Consider the following 16,019-nt stretch of genomic DNA (forward strand, 5'->3'; position numbering starts at 1 on the left):
GTCTCCCTAGCTGCTAAAAGTACCAACAGCCTGCTCCCACTATGTAGCTGTAAAAACCCTTCTGCTTTCCTTCTTGACAGTTCTGTGATGCAGTTAGGCGTTGTCAGTACACAAATCTACACATGTTGACATCTGAAAATGTGTGGACAACAAGGCTGAATTCAATATCAAAATAAATAACACCAGCTGCTGAATCAATAATGCTATTTCTTATATAGCACTCTTCATCAGTATATCCCAAAGTACTTCCCAATCTTTAATGAAGTTGTCCTCACAACACCTGTCATTTAGGGAGGGGTACTATCCCCATTTTACAGATGGAGAACTGAAGCAAAGAGAGGCTAAGTAACTTTCCCAAGGTCATACAGGAAGTCTGTGGCAGAGAAGGGAATTGAACCCAGTTTTCCTATGTCTTAAACCAGTGTCCTAACCATTGGACCATCCTTTTCATGCATGGATCCTCTGGCCAGAGCATGACTTACAAATATACTCTACTGATTGCATGATTTGTTTTCATACCTAATTCAATAAAATTCTGCTCTTTTGTTTGTAAATAAATGAGTATCTCAGATTTTCTGGTCTGTATCACTAGAGAACCACAGAAATCGGGTAGGTTTTACCATATACTTTAGGCCTTGATTATATTGCAAATGTTCCTGTACTTTATAAAAATTACTGCGTACCCTGGATGTTTATTATTTGTATTATGGTAGCATCAAAAGGCCCAAGGTCTGGGCTGCATTGTGCTGCACAGACAGAGGAAGACACTGCCCCTGCTCCAAAAGCCTTGTAATCTCAAGACCAAAATTAGATGAGATAGCACAACATATAAACAAAGTGATCAGGGTCATGACAGGCCATGTCTTGTAGTTCCATCCAGGGAAATGGGGCACAGAGGCTAAGTGACTTGCCCAAGGTCTCACAGTAAGTCTGTAGCAGACTACAGAATTGAACACCAGTTTCCCAAGTTCCAGACTAGCCCGTGGTCTATCCTCCCTTTCTAGAAAGCCCTGGGATGCTTTGTTTTCCACTGAGTTATCTGTAAGCTCCTCAGGACAGGGACCTTGTTGTCTGTCTTATCTATAACCTCGTGCTCCTGCTCAGTTGTCTCATCATTCCTTCTGCTTGCCCTTTCATTCACACCATCCCCCTTTCCGATTCACTTCTTCACTCTATGCAGCACCCCAAATTATAATAAGCCTTAGATTTAAAAAAAGTCTGTTTAGGTCAGAGCAGGGACTATGTCTTATTTGTTTTTAAAGCCCCTTGAATCATAGAAATGTAGGACTGAAAGGGACCCCAAGAGGTTATCTAGTCCACCCTACTTCCCTGTGCTGAGTCAGGATCAATTAAACCTAGATTGTCCCTGACAGATATTTATCCAACTTGTTCATAAAAAATCTCCAGTAATGAAAATTCCACAACCTCCCTTAGTAATCTATTCCACAACTTGACTAACCTTATAGTTAGAAAGTTTTTCTTAATATCTAACCTAAATCTCCCTTGTTCCAGATTAAAATAATTCTTGTCCTACCTTCAGTGGACATGGAGATCAGTTGATAATCATCTTCTTTGTAACAGCCCTTAATGCATTTAAAGACTATCATCAGGTCCCTCTTCAGTTGTCTTTTCTACTGACTAAACAGGCCCAGTTTTTTAACTCTTCCTCATAGGTCAGGCTTTCTGAACCTTTTATAATTTTTCTTGTTCTCCTCTGCACTCCCTCTAATTTGTCCACATTTTTGTAGCGTGGCACCCAGAACTGGACTCAGTACTCCTGCTGAGGGCTCACCAGTACCACATAGAGCGGAACAGTTGCCTTCCATTTCTCACATATGACATCCCTGTTAATACATCCCAGAATATTAGTCTTTGTTGGCTCATATTCAGTTTGCCATCCACTATAACTCCCAGATCCTTTTCAGCAGTACTACCACATTGCAGTTATTCTCTATTTTGTAGTTATGCATTTGATTTTTTTCCTTTTTAAGTGTAGTACTTTGCACTCGTCTTTACTGAATTTAATCTTGTTGAATTCAGACCAATTCTCTAATTTGTCAAGATCACTTTGAATTCTAATTGGCATCACATTAGCTATCTGCCAGTCATCTAGTACAGAAACTGATTTAAGTGAGAGGTTATATACCACAGATGATAGTTCTTCAGTTTCATATTAGAGTTCCTTCAGAACCGTTGGGTGAATGCCATCTGGTCCTGATGATTTATTACTGTTTAATTTATCAATTTGCTCCAAAACCACCTCTGTTGACACCTCAATCTGGGACAGTTTTCAGAATGGAGAGAGGTAAGTAAGTGTTCCCCAGCGATCTGTACTGGGACCTGTGCTGATCAACATGTTCACAAATGATCTGGAAAAAGGGGTAAACAGTGAAGTGGCAAAGTTTGCAGATGATAAAAAATTACTCGAGATAGTTAAGTCCAACGGAGACTGTGAAGAGTTACAAGGGATTTCACAAAACTGGTTGTCTGGGCAACAAAATGGCAAATGAAATTTGTGTGTGTGTGTGTGTGTGTGTGTGTGTGTGTGTGTGTGTGTGTATATATATATATATATATATATATATATATATATATATATATATATATATATATATAAAGCCATAATCCCAACTGTACGTACAAAATGATGGGGTCTAAATTAGCTTTTAGCACTCAGAAAAGAGATCTGAGAGCCATAGCAAGTAGTTCTCTGAAAACATCTGCTCAATGTGCTGTGACAGTCAAAAAAGCTAACCGAGTGTTAAGAACCATTAGGAAAGGAAATAAGAGACACTCGCCATCATAATGGTACTCCCACACCTTGAATACTGTGTGAAGTTCTGGTCACCCCATCTCAAAAAAGATATTTTGGAAAAAGAACAGAACAATCAACAAAAATGATTAAGGATATGGAACATCTTCCCTATGAGGAGAGATTAAAAAGATTGGTACTATTTAGCTTGGAAAAGAGACTACCTGGGGAGGGATGTGATAGAGGTCTATAAAACCATGAATGGTGTGGACAAAGTGAACAGGGAAGTGTGGTTTACCCATCACATAACTCAACAACCAGGGCTCACTCAATGAAATTAATTGGCGGCAGGTTTAAAACAAACAAAAGGACGTACTACTTCACACAATGCACAGTCAACCTCTAGAACTCATTGCCAGGGGATGTTGTGAAGACCAAAAATATAACTCGATTAAAACAAGAATTAGATAAATTCATGGAGGATAGGTCCATCAATGGCTATTAGCCAAGATGGTCAGCGATGCAATCCCATGCCTTGGGTGTCCCTAAGCCTCTGAATGCCAGACATGGGATGGATCACTTGATTACCCTATTCCGTTCTTTCCCTTTGAAGCATCTGGCATTGGCTGCTGCCAGAAGACAAGATACTGGGCTCGGTGGACCATTTGATCCAACCCATATGGCCATTCTTGCGTATTAGGAAACAAAGGGTAGGAATAAATGGTCAGGGAGAGAGGTAAATAGTGGTGTCTCCAGGGGTCTGTACTGGTACCAGTCCTATTCAACATATTCATAAATGATCTGCGGATGTGGTCAACCCATTTAAAAAAAGATATTGGACTTGGAAAAGGTACAGAGAATGGCAACCAAAATGATTAGGGGTATGGAACAGCTTCAGTATGAGGAGAGATTAATAAGATTGTGACTTTTCAGCTTGGGAAAGAGACGACTATGGGGGGATATGATAGAGGTCTATAAAATCATGATTGGTGTGGAGAAAGTAAATAAGGAAGTGTTATTTACTCTCAAGAACTAGGGGTCACCAAATGAAATTAATAGGCAGCAGGTTTAAAACAAACAAAAGGAAGTATTTTGTCACACAACACAGTCAACTTAGAGGTTTTTAAGGTCAGGCTTGACAAAGCCCTGGCTGGGATGATTTAGTTGGGAATTGGTCCTGCTTTGAGCAGAAGGTTGGACTAGATGACCTCCTGAGGTCCCTTCCAACCCTCATATTCTATGATTCATCCGGTGGAACTCTTTGCCAGAGGATGCTGTGAAGACCAAGACTATAACAGGGTTCAAAAAAGAACTAGATAAATTCATGGAGGATAGGTCCATCAATGGCTATTAGCCAGGATGGGCAGGGATGGTGTCCCTAGCCTCTGTTTGCCAGAAGCTGGGAATGGGTGACGGGGATGGATCACTTGATGATGACCTGTTCTGTTCATTCCCTCTGGGGCAACTGGCATTGGCCACTGTCGGAAGACAAGATACTGGGCTAGATGGACCTTTGGTCTGACCCAGTATGGCTGTTCTTATGTTTAATCCTGTCCTCCAAAGTGCTTGCAACCCCTCCCAGCTTGGTGTCATCCACCAATTTTAAAAGTATGCTCTCCACTCCATTATGCAAATTATTAATGAAAATATGAATAGTACCTAGACCCAGGACTGACCCCTGTGGGACCCCACTAAATATGCCCACTCTTTGACAGTAAAGCCACTTTATAGTAATTTCATCTCTAGACTACATTTCCCTAGTTTGTATATCATAATGTCAAGTGGGAATGTTATCAGATGTCACTGGTGTGGTGCTCTGCTCTGTTCAATTATAAGAGTTGTCTGCGTGCGTGTGTTCCCTCTGTGTGCTGCCCCGGCTCTGTGCAGATAGCTGACACAGCACACACCCCAAAAAACCCCAATGACCACAGACTCTAATAAGGTACGAAGGCACTCAGCCAGGTTTATTGCCAAACGAAACACAGTCTCTGCCTCCCCGGATCATATGTCTACAGTTTTGCTAGTATGTATGTGCTACCTGACAATGGACCGACTCAGTCAGTGGCGGGATTTGCCACTGTCCCCTAGGCCAGACCAAGACTTCCACTCAGGGATGCATTCTTATACACCGGTATAAACAGGTTGCACATCACTCCTGACGTATTGAGGTACAACCCCTCTACGCATTAGCATGCTGCCTTTCCCCTGGTTCAGGTTGGTTCGAACAAACAAGTCTATCCATCATAATGTCCTTCTGACCCTGTCTTTAGGATGGGTCTGCTTATTCCTTGTTATCTCTGTGGAATGTGTTCATACCGGGATGTTCTGGTGCCATCCTGGCACACGTTCATCTTATTAGTGCTTATATGTGTCTACGTGCTTTTAGCAGCCTTCTTCTTGCCAACTTCTGTGAGCAGGGCCTGCCTCTGGCTCACAGCTTAACTTTATGTTAGCAAAGTCTTGACCATTACTTCAGTTCAGGCCTCAGGTCTCATACCGGGCCTCTGATACCAAGGGTTTATGTCTCAGGGCCTCATCTTACTATAGGGACTATGTCAAAAGCCTATTAAAAGCAAGATATATCACATCTAATGCTTCCCCTCTTTCTACTAGGCCAGTAACCTTGTCAAAGAAGGAAATTAAGTTGGCTTGGCATGATTTGCTCTTGACTACCCATGTTGGGTTTTTCTTATTACCCTATTATCCTCTAGGTGCTTAAAAATTGATTGTTTAATCATTTGTTCCAGTATTTTCCAGATGTTGAGGTTAGGCTGACTAGTCAATAATTCCCTGGGTTCTCTTTGTTCCCCTTTTTAAAGATGGATACTATGTTTGCCCTTCTCCAGCCCTGCGGGGCAGCACCTGTCCTCCATGAGTTCCTGAATGTAATCGGCAAAGGGTCCATGATTGCTTCAGCTAGTTTCTTAAGTACCTTAGGGTGAATTTTATTCTGATTTATCTAAATATTCTTTATTCCCTGTTCTGGCTTGTGTTCCTTCCCCCTTGTCAATTTTAATTGTATTAAGCATCTGGCAAATCATGGCATCATATAAATCATTAAAATAGTGCTATGCATACTTATCGTGCTAAATAGTTAATTGTACTGAGCTGCTTTATAATACAAGACCCAAACTCTGAATGGTAGCTTTCTGCATAGATTTTGAGGCCAGGAGAGACCAATAGACAGTTCCATGACTAAAGTGTGGATGCCCTTTGGTCTAACAGAGGATATTGAGATGCAAGGTGGGCTCCACCAGGGATCAATGCTTAGTCCCTCGCTATTCATAATTGTGATGAATTTCATCAATAAGAAAATCAAAAATGAAATATTGTACTAAGTTGATCTGTGTAGACAATATTGCTCTAATGCCCAATGCTAAGGAAGATTTGGTCCAAGCAACTGATGCCTGGAACAGGGAACTAACAAATTGTAACCTCAGAATGAGTAAAGCAAAGACTAAAATCGTGTGGGTGGCTTGGGTGGAACCAAGACAGACGAATACCAACGTTGAGAGCCAGCACCTAAATCAGGCTTCTGCGTGTAAGTATCTTTTGGGCTGATTAACGGCAAATGGCAAAATCAACAGAGAACCACAAGCATGGCTGTTGAGTGAGTGTAGGAGAAGTCTGGTGCAGCGGAAGTGTCATGTTTTATGATAAATGGATGTCCTTGCAACTTAAGGGACAACTACACAAACCATGGTAAAACCAGCTCTTCTGTACAGATCAGAGATGTGGGTGACCAAAGAGAGGTACTTGAGAAGACTTGAAGCTATTGAAGTGAGATGTTTGAAGGCATTGAGGGAGTGACATTGCTGGACCTCATGTGGAATGACGTTCTCAGGAATGAGACCAAGAACTGTGTTATTGGAGAGAAGCAGGAAGAGTGAAGGCTGAGATGTTTGGGAATGTACGAAGGATGAATGAAGAGAATCCTGTTAGGGAGATGTTTGAAACTAGAATTCATAGGCAGAGAATAAGAGGATACCCGAGAAAATTGTGGATGGACTGTGTACGGGCTCACAAAGTGGGTACGGATTGAGCATTGGATTGGCAATCCTGTCACAGACTGATCCAGCGACTCAACCCCAGCTAGCTGGGAAAACAGAAAGAAGAGGAGGAGACACCAATAGTTCTAGTCTTACCTGTATGAATACAAGGTTCCCTTCTGGCCTTAGGAATCTGCATTTGCCTCAGTATCACTCTAGGAGCCCATAACATATATGTTTAAAAGATGAGTTTTTAGTTTCTGTCCCAGAATGAGAGATTTGCTCTATGCCCCATGATAACCCATCTTTTCTTTAATTAGAAAACAGACTTGATTTTTTTCCCCTACGCTTACCCATCTTCTCTACTATATACAAGGAATTCATTATTTTCATGCATTGGATTGTGTTGCCCATATTTTTACTATGATTCAGCTGAACATTATGATGTAAAGATACTATATTCTCAGTTTCACATTGTCTTTGTTATTTATGCTGTGGCAGTGCTTAAAAGCCCAATGAGGACTGGGGCCCTGGAGCCCTGTTGTGCTAGGCACTATACACATGTATAGGATAGACCCAGTCTTTGCCCCAAAGAACTTAGTGTAAAGACCAGACAAAATAAGTGGGTATAACAAACGGAGTGAGTGAGGAAGAGATGATGAATGTAGCAATGACAGGAACGTAGGCTGTATACACAGCTTGATGGTTCTGGGTCATTTGAAGGATTGTAGTTATAATTAAATTTTAAATTGATAGCAGTCCCCATGGGTAATTTCCTCAGTCATTATCTTTGATTGGTAACTCCAGTATTCATCTCCCATAAAGGTTATTTATAATCCTTTGTATGAACGGTGCCTCAATTTAGTTTGTGGAACATACATTTCTTTTGCAGGTGGTTGGTGTTTCTGCTGTGCTGGGTACAGGACTGGATGAATTTTTTGTGAAAGTCTCTGAAGCTGTAGATGAATATGAGAGGTGAGGTGGTGATTTTCAGTGTGAGGGAAAGTGTCCTTGATCTAAAGAATGCTGCTCAGCTACCAATTCATGGGCTTGTTCCTTTGCTTGAATGCGTGATGGTCTTTTGCAGCTCAGTTGGCCTAGAGAAGTGGTCGCTGAACTGTGGGGTGTGACCCCCCTAGAGGGATGTGGAGGAATGTTTAGGAGGCCCCCCAGGGGATGGTGAGGGAGTACTGTTCAGCCCAGCCGCTGCTCCGCTCCGGACTATGACTCTGGCCCCAGTCCTGGCTCCCAACCATGGCTCCGGGGTGGGGGGGAGGAGGGAGGAGACGACAACCAAAAAAGTTTGGGGACCACTGACCTAGAGTATTTGTTATAAAACACCTGTCCTGTGTATGCTAGAGTACACAAATAAGACATTCAAACACACAAACTGTCCAGACATGAATTTAAAAATTGGTAACTGCTCAATAGAAAATCCAGAAAACACCAGTACAGATAACCCCTTCAACCCACCTCCTCCTTCGATCCCTCAGGATAGGCTAGGTTTGCATTGTGCCCAGAAAGCAACCACAACAGGAATCTGGCAGACTCAGTGGTGAGCAAATTGAAGAAAACAGAAAACATCCTGCCAGCAAGCCCTCTCCTGTTTAAACTGGTGAAGCTCCAGGTCAGGCATCTCTGCTGATTGCAGTTGTGCTTCTCCCCTCATGGAATACTGCCAGATTGTTTGGTTGCCTTATACAGTCAAACTCAACACTTGGAACTCCAACTTGACACCTGTGAGTAGACTGTAGGTCATGGAGTTCTGGTGAGATGTGCTGCCTGTGTGAAACCCTAATTAATAAGTAGCATTCTGCAATCGCTTTAGCTTCCAAATAGTCCCACGGTGTAGCGCCATGTAAAGTGTGCCAGAGTAGTGTAATCATGAGGTGACAAAGTCTTGGAAATCTGTAACAAGTCCTGCATCTGTGAGAGGTAAATCTTTCTTTTTTTACTGGGTACAGATGCAAAAAGTACTCTAGGCTAGTGAGTGCTGCCAGGAATTAGCCCTTCTAATCAGGCCCCCAAATTGCAAACCTGTGAGACACTTGTCCCTACTCCTAACCCTAGTTGTCACCCATGTGGAGTATTATGAAACAATTACAACCCATACTCGATAGGACACCCCACCCCCCAATACACTTTTCAAGATCAAGGATCCTACAGATCTCTATCACAACATGTGGTATATCTCATCCAGTACATTTTAAATGTCCCAATAATAGCTGTGTGGGTGAAACCAGACAATCACTACGCTCTTAAATCAGGGGTTCTCAAACGGGGTCGGGACCCCTCAGGGGGTCGCGAGGTTATTACATGGGGGGGTCACAAGTTGTCAGCCTGCACCCCAAACCCCGCTTTGCCTCCAGCATTTATAACGGTGTTAAATATACATAAAAGTGTTTTTGATTTATAAGGGGGGGGGGGGTCGCACTCAGAGGCTTGCTGTGTGAAAGGGGTCACCAGTGCAAAAGTTTGAGAACCACTGTCTTAAATGAACTCTGACAGGAAAATCATAAGACGAAAAATACCCTATCACCTGTGGGTGAACACTTTTCACAAAGCAGTCACTCCATGTCAGACCTATCAGTTTCAAAAGATGAGTCTGGGAGCTTAAATTCATGAGTTTGCTAGACACTAAAAATCATGGTCTTAATAAAGACATTGGATTTATGGCTTATTACAACCATCTGTAACCCACTAACCCCCTTTTTTGTCCTATGATCACAGTGGTGTTAACAGGCCACTTCACCTTGAATGGTAGGGCTAGTCTACACTAGAAGCGCTACATCAGTGCAGCTGCACTGCTGTAGCATGTCTGGTGAAGATATTCTATGCCAGTGGTCTCCAACCTTTTTACACCCAAAATTACTTTTTGAATTTAAAGGCAACCCAGGATCTGCCCTGCCCCTTCCCCAAAGCCCTGCCCCACTCACTCTATCCGCCCCTCTCTTGGTCGCTCGCTCACCCTCACTGCCTTTCACTGGGCTGGGGTAGGGAGTTTGGGCTTGGGAGGAGGTGCGGGCTCTGGGCTGGGGACAAGGGTTTCGCAGTGTGAGAGGGGGCTCTGGGCTGAGCCTGGGGAAGGGGGTTGGGGTGCAGGAGGGGGTTTGGGGTGCTGGCTCAGGGCTGGGGGTTGGGGTACGGCATCCCGCAGGGTGGCACTTACCTAAGGCAACTCCTGGTCGGCAGTGCAGCGACATTAAGGAAAGCTCCCTGGCCCCAAGCTGCTCCCGGAAGAGGCCAACGTGCCCCTGCGGTCCCTGGTGGGGCACGGGGCACATGGCTCTGCATGCTGCCCCTCTCTGCAAGCACCGCCCCCGCAGCTCCCATTGGCCACAGCTCCCTGTTCCCGGCCAATGGGAGCTTCAGGGGCGGTGCTTGCAGGTGGGAGCTGTGTGTGGAGGGAGACCCCCACCCGCGGGGCTGCACTGGCCGCTTCCGGGAGCAGTGCGGGGCCGGGGCAGGCAGGGAGCCTGACTTAGCAGCAGCTTCGCTACACCGCCAAAGATTGCGATCAACTGGGAGATTCTCTAGGATCGACCAGTCGATCGTGATCAACCAGTTGGTAACCACTGCTCTATGCCGAAGGGAGAGCACTCTCCCTCCAGCATAATTACTCCACCTCCGCGAGAGGCGGAAGCTATGTTGGCGGGAGAGTATCTCCTGATGACACAGTGCTGTTGTGGACCTCGCTTAGGTCACTATAACTGGCGGCTTTTTCACACACTCCTGAGCGACGTAAGTTATATCAACTTAAGCAGTAGTGTAGACCTGCCCTTAGAATATGTACTATCTGTTTGACCTTGTATTTAGCTGCGACACTCTGAGTACCTTTCCTTGACCCTGAGGAAGAGCTCTGTTTAGCTCAAAAGCTTGTCTCTCTCATCAACAGAAGTTGGTCCAATAAGATATTACCTCACCCATCTTGTCTGTCTAATATCCTGGGACCGACATGGCTACACCAACACTGCACAATGTCATCCTCACCAATTCAGGCAGTTTCCCTCATCATAGCAGCCTTATCTCAGTCGTCTCTGGGCTGAATCTCTGCCAGCTTGCTTGTGTGAGCAACAGCTGCAGTTTTTGTATTTGTCCTTAGCTTCTCATCTTCTGCCTTAAGAGGGACAGCCCATGTATTGGTCAACATTCCTATATGCTTTTTGAAAAAAAATCTCCCTTGAATAAGGCACCATTTGTTCACTCAATGTCTGGTTTATTATGGGTAATGGAAAATTCAGGATCTGTTCTAGTTGCAGCTGTAATGTTAAATGTTGTCTTAATTGTTGGATTAATGGAAATATGCTCAGAGGCTTAGGTAATGGACAGATGTTGTTTATAAGTAAATGTTCAAAACGTTTCTCTTTTCAGGGAGTATCGTCCAGAATATGAGCGTCTGAGAAAATCATTGGTAAAGATTTACAAGTATTTCACATACAGGCAGTGTATTCTGGGGTCAGAGTGCCAACTAGTCTGCTCCAGCTTTCCTTCAGTACTCCAGCTTCTCAGAGTATAGTCTGGTTATTTTCCTTAAAAGACTTATCCAATCTGGATTTAAATTTCCACTGCACTGCAGAAGCCCAATATTTAATTTACTAATCACACTTACGGTGAAAAGCCCTTTCCTGAGACCCATCCTCAGTCTCTCCTTTGCTAGATTTGGTATGGTGCGGTTTTATTTTGTACAGCAGTCTTTTCTACAAACCACACATCCTCCAAATGCATTAGTGCTAGTAATTGAATGTGGTAAGGCTTGGACAGTGTCTAAGGCTACATCTACACTACGGGGGGGGGGGGGGGGTGTCGATTTAAGATTGGCAAATTCAGCTATGTGAATAGCGTAGCTGAATTCGACGAATCGCAGCCGACTTACCCCGCTGTGAGGACGGCGGCAAAATCGACCTCTGCGGCTTCCCGTCGACGGTGCTTACTCCCACCTCCGCTGGTGGAGTAAGAGCGTTGATTCGGGGATCGATGGGACGCGACAAATCGATCCCCGAGAGGTCGATTTCTACCCGCCGATTCAGGCGGGTAGTGTAGACCCAGCCTGAGAGCCATGAGGAAGGCAAATAAGGTGTAGGGTGTGTACGGTGGGGAATAGATTATAAAGCAAGGAGCGAATAATTCTACTATACAAGCTGTAGAGAAATTACTCTAGGAATCCTGGGCATGGTTATAGTCACTTAGCTTCAAGGGGTATCTAATCTAGAAGGATTCATGTACTTGAGGGGTGGAGGACACCATTTGTTATGATCTTCCAAAGTGACTTTTTAGGTCTTTGTATGTACCACTGCAAATTCCCACTTTGGCTTACATGAAGATATCAAGTGTGTTAATAAAGTAGAAAGCAACAGAGGGTCCTGTGGCACCTTTGAGACTAACAGAAGTACTGGGAGCATAAGCTTTCGTGGGTCAGAACCTCACTTCTTCAGATGCAAGTAATGGAAATCTCCAGAGGCAGGTATATATCAGTGTGGAGATAACGAGGTTAGTTCAATCAGGGAGGGTGAGGTGCTCTGCTAGCAGTTGAGGTGTGAACACCAAGGGAGGAGAAACTGTTTCTGTAGTTGGATAGCCATTCACAGTCTTTGTTTAATCCTGATCTGATGGTGTCAAATTTGCAGATGAACTGAAGCTCAGCAGTTTCTCTTTGGAGTCTGGTCCTGAAGTTTTTTTGCTGTAAGATGGCTACCTTAACATCTGCTATTGTGTGGCCAGGGAGGTTGAAGTGTTCTCCTACAGGTTTTTGTATATTGCCATTCCTGATATCTGACTTGTGTCCATTTATCCTCTTGCGTAGTGACTGTCCAGTTTGGCCAATGTACATAGCAGAGGGGCATTGCTGGCATATGATGGCATATATAACATTGGTGGACATGCAGGTGAATGAGCCGGTGATGTTGTAGCTGATCTGGTTAGGTCCAGTGATGGTGTTGCTGGTGTAGATATGTGGGCAGAGTTGGCATCGAGGTTTGTTGCATGGGTTGGTTCCTGAGTTAGAGTTGTTATGGTGCGATGCGTGGTTGCTGGTGAGAATATGCTTAAGGTTGGCAGGTTGTCTGTGGGCGAGGACTGGCCTGCCTCCCAAGGTCTGTGAAAGTGAGGGATCATTGTCCAGGATGGGTTGTAGATCACTGATGATGCGTTGGAGAGGTTTAAGCTGAGGACTGTAGGTGATGGCCAGTGGAGTTCTGTTGGTTTCTCTTCTGGGCCTGTCTTGTAGCAGGAGTCTTCTGGGTACACGTCTGGCTCTGCTGATTTGTTTCTTTATTTCCTTGTGTGGGTATCGTAGTTTTGAGAATGCTTGGTGAAGATCTTGTAGGTGTTGGTCTCTGTCTGTGGGGTTGGAACAGATGCGATTGTACCTCAGTGCTTGGCTGTAGACGATGGATCGTGTGGTGTGACCGGGGTGGAAGCTGGAGGCATGAAGGTAGGCGTAGCGGTCGGTGGGTTTTCGGTATAGGGTGGTGTTAATGTGGCCATCGCTTATTTGTACGGTGGTGTCCAGGAAGTGGACCTCCCGTGTAGATTGGTCCAGGCTGAGGTTGATGGTGGGGTGGAAGCTGTTGAAAGCATGGTGGAATTCTTCCAGGGCCTCCTTACCATGGGTCCAGATGATGAAGATGTCATCAATATAGTGTAGGTAGAGAAGGGGCATGAGTGGACGAGAGCTGAGGAAGCGTTGTTCCAGGTCAGCCATAAAAATGTCCTCAGCTTAAACCTCTCCAACACTGATATATACCTGCCTCTGGAGATTTCCATTACTTGCATCTGAAGAAGTGAGGTTCTGACCCACGAAAGCTTATGCTCCCAGTACTTCTGTTAGTCTCAAAGGTGCCACAGGACCCTCTGTTGCTTTTTACAGATTCAGACTAACACGGCTACCCCTCTAATAAAGTAGAAGACAGAGATGTAACTTTCATGTTAGAGATGAAAAATGTCTTCTGGCTGCCCTGTTTTATGCAAAGTTTGGATTCTAGCTCCAGTCTGGTAGGTTACTGTACCCTTTTTTCTCTTCCTCTGGGCTGTCCTTTGCCATCCTGAACTTTTCTGTTACTATAGAATAGAATCATAGGACTGGAAGGGACCTCAAGAGGTCATCTGGTCCAGTCCCCTGCACTCATGGCAGGACTAAGTAGTATTTAGACAATCCCTGATAGGTGTTTGTGTAACCTGCTTTTAAAAATGTCCAGGGATAAAGATTCTACAACCTCCCTATGCAATTTATTCCAGTGCTTAACCACGCTGACAGTTAGGAAGTTTTTCCTAATGTCCAACTTAAATCTCCCTGGCTGCAATTTAAACCCATTGCTTCTTGTCCTATCCTCAGAGATTAAGAAGAACAATTTTTCTCCCTCCTCCTTGTAACAATCTTTTACGTACTTGAAAACTGTTATCATGTCCCCTCTCAGTTCTCTTTTCCAGACTTAACAAACACAATTTTTTCCCTCATAGGTCGTTTTCCTGACCTTTAATAATTTTTGTTGCTCTTCTCTAGACTGTCTCCAATTTGTCCACATCTTTCCTGAAATGTGGCACCAAGAACTGGACACAATACTCTAATTGAGGCCTAATCAGGGCGGAGAAGAGAGGAAGAATTATTTCTCATGTCTTTCTTACAACACTCCTGCTAATATGTCTCAGAATGATATTTGCTTCCCCCCCCCCCCCCGACCCCAACAGTGTTACACTGTTGACTCATATTTAGTTTGTGGTCCACTATGACCCCCAGATCCCTTTCCACAGTACTCCTTCCTAGGCAGTCATTTCCCATTTTGTATCTGTGCAACTGATTGTTCCTTCCTAAGTGGAGTTCTTTGCATTTGTCCTTATTGAATTTCATCCTATTTCCTTCAAACCATTTCTCCAGTTTGTCCAGATCATTTTGAATTATAATCCTATCCTCCAAAGCACTTGCAACCCCTCCCAGTTTGGTATCGTCCACAAACTTCATAAGTGTAATCTCTATGCCATTATCTAAATCATTGATGAAGATATTGAACAGAACTGGTCCCTGCGTGACCCCACTCATTATGCCCTTCCAGCATGACTGTGAACCACTGATAACTATGCTCTGGGAACGGTTTTCTAACCAGTTATGTACCCACCTTATAGTATCTCCATCTAGGTTGCATTTCCCTAATTTATTTATGAGAAGGCCATGTGAGACAGTATCAAAAGCTTTACTAAAGTCAAGATATACCATGTCCGCCTCATCCCCCTTATCCACAAGGCTTGCCCTCAGTTACACTATTAGCCCTTCCAAGTCTGTGTCCTAGGGTCATAGAGTCTGCCACTCCATGACCTCTAGGGATGAGAGAACTGACTGAGATAAAATATAAAGTGATCTGAACCTCCAAACAATTTGAGGTTTACCTTTCACTATGCACAACTTTGAACAATAGCAAAACTCATCTTTATGATCCCTGCTCCTACCCCAAAGTTCCTGTCTAGGGTGCAGAAATATTTTTCAGAGAGAATAATTTGTAACCACCAAATCGTATTTCTGCAATATGCCCCATGTAGACTAGTGCTATCACACTCCAGCTAACATAGAATGCTGATCAGTTGAGCATTTTTTACTCTGGAACTTACTGTGCCAGTTCTCCAAAGACTCTGCTGGCTTTCTGTTCAGTGTATTCCACTGAAACAAAACGGATTGTACCTCTACATGCTTTGAGTCCTGGCTATCCAAGAGACACCTCTCTCAATGCACTAGTGTGACAGTTGAGACTAGATGGCTTAAAGTGCTTCTGGTGGAGGTCCCTCAGCTCTGGAATTCATTTACCTTCTCTGGTCCAACAAATTCTGCTGTAAAGTCCATTTATTGACTCATACCTTTACCCAACATTTGGGTAGTCCTCTCTTCTAGAGCGGAAATACTGTTTTACTTGTATTACTTGAACTGTGTCCAGAGACCCTGTGGTGGGTGTTACATTAATCACGTTAAAATGTTTCCTTGTGTAGGCGAAAGCCCAGATCAAGCAGCAGAAAGAGCAGCTGGAACGTTTGCAGAAAGACATGGGCTCTGTGGCTATGGAGAGCAACCTACTTGCAGGTAATGAAAGGGTTTTGTGTGGTGGAGTAATTTAACTTCAGAAGAGTCTCTGTAGAGTTTGCCTTGAAAATTTTCTGAAGCTTTTCTCTCTGCCACAAAAGTATAAAGCAACTTAGTCCCAGTGAAGGGCACAGACCATTTCCCTGTCTCATCTTCTGTGCCAGTGGTTCTCAAACTTTATTTTCCGTGGACCACTTGAAAATTGCCGAGGGTCTCGGCA

The 16,019-nt window shown here is 44.0% G+C and overlaps 1 protein-coding gene across 2 annotated transcripts in view; it reads left to right on the forward strand.

The window, feature by feature from the left end:
- GPN1 (GPN-loop GTPase 1) overlaps positions 1-16,019 on the forward strand; it is a 56,436-nt gene that overhangs the window by 26,586 nt on the left and 13,831 nt on the right. The window contains exons 10-12 of one of the 2 annotated variants that reach the window (XM_005313257.4): positions 7,634-7,716; positions 11,113-11,152; positions 15,709-15,799. In XM_005313257.4, coding sequence (XP_005313314.3) covers positions 7,634-7,716; positions 11,113-11,152; positions 15,709-15,799 — 214 coding nt within the window. The remainder of the gene's footprint in view (positions 1-7,633; positions 7,717-11,112; positions 11,153-15,708; positions 15,800-16,019) is intronic. The other variant, XM_042845499.2, reaches the window with a different exon arrangement.

Source organism: Chrysemys picta, chromosome 3 (assembly GCF_011386835.1).
Source record: "Chrysemys picta bellii isolate R12L10 chromosome 3, ASM1138683v2, whole genome shotgun sequence".
In the NCBI taxonomy this organism is placed as follows: domain Eukaryota; kingdom Metazoa; phylum Chordata; order Testudines; family Emydidae; genus Chrysemys; species Chrysemys picta.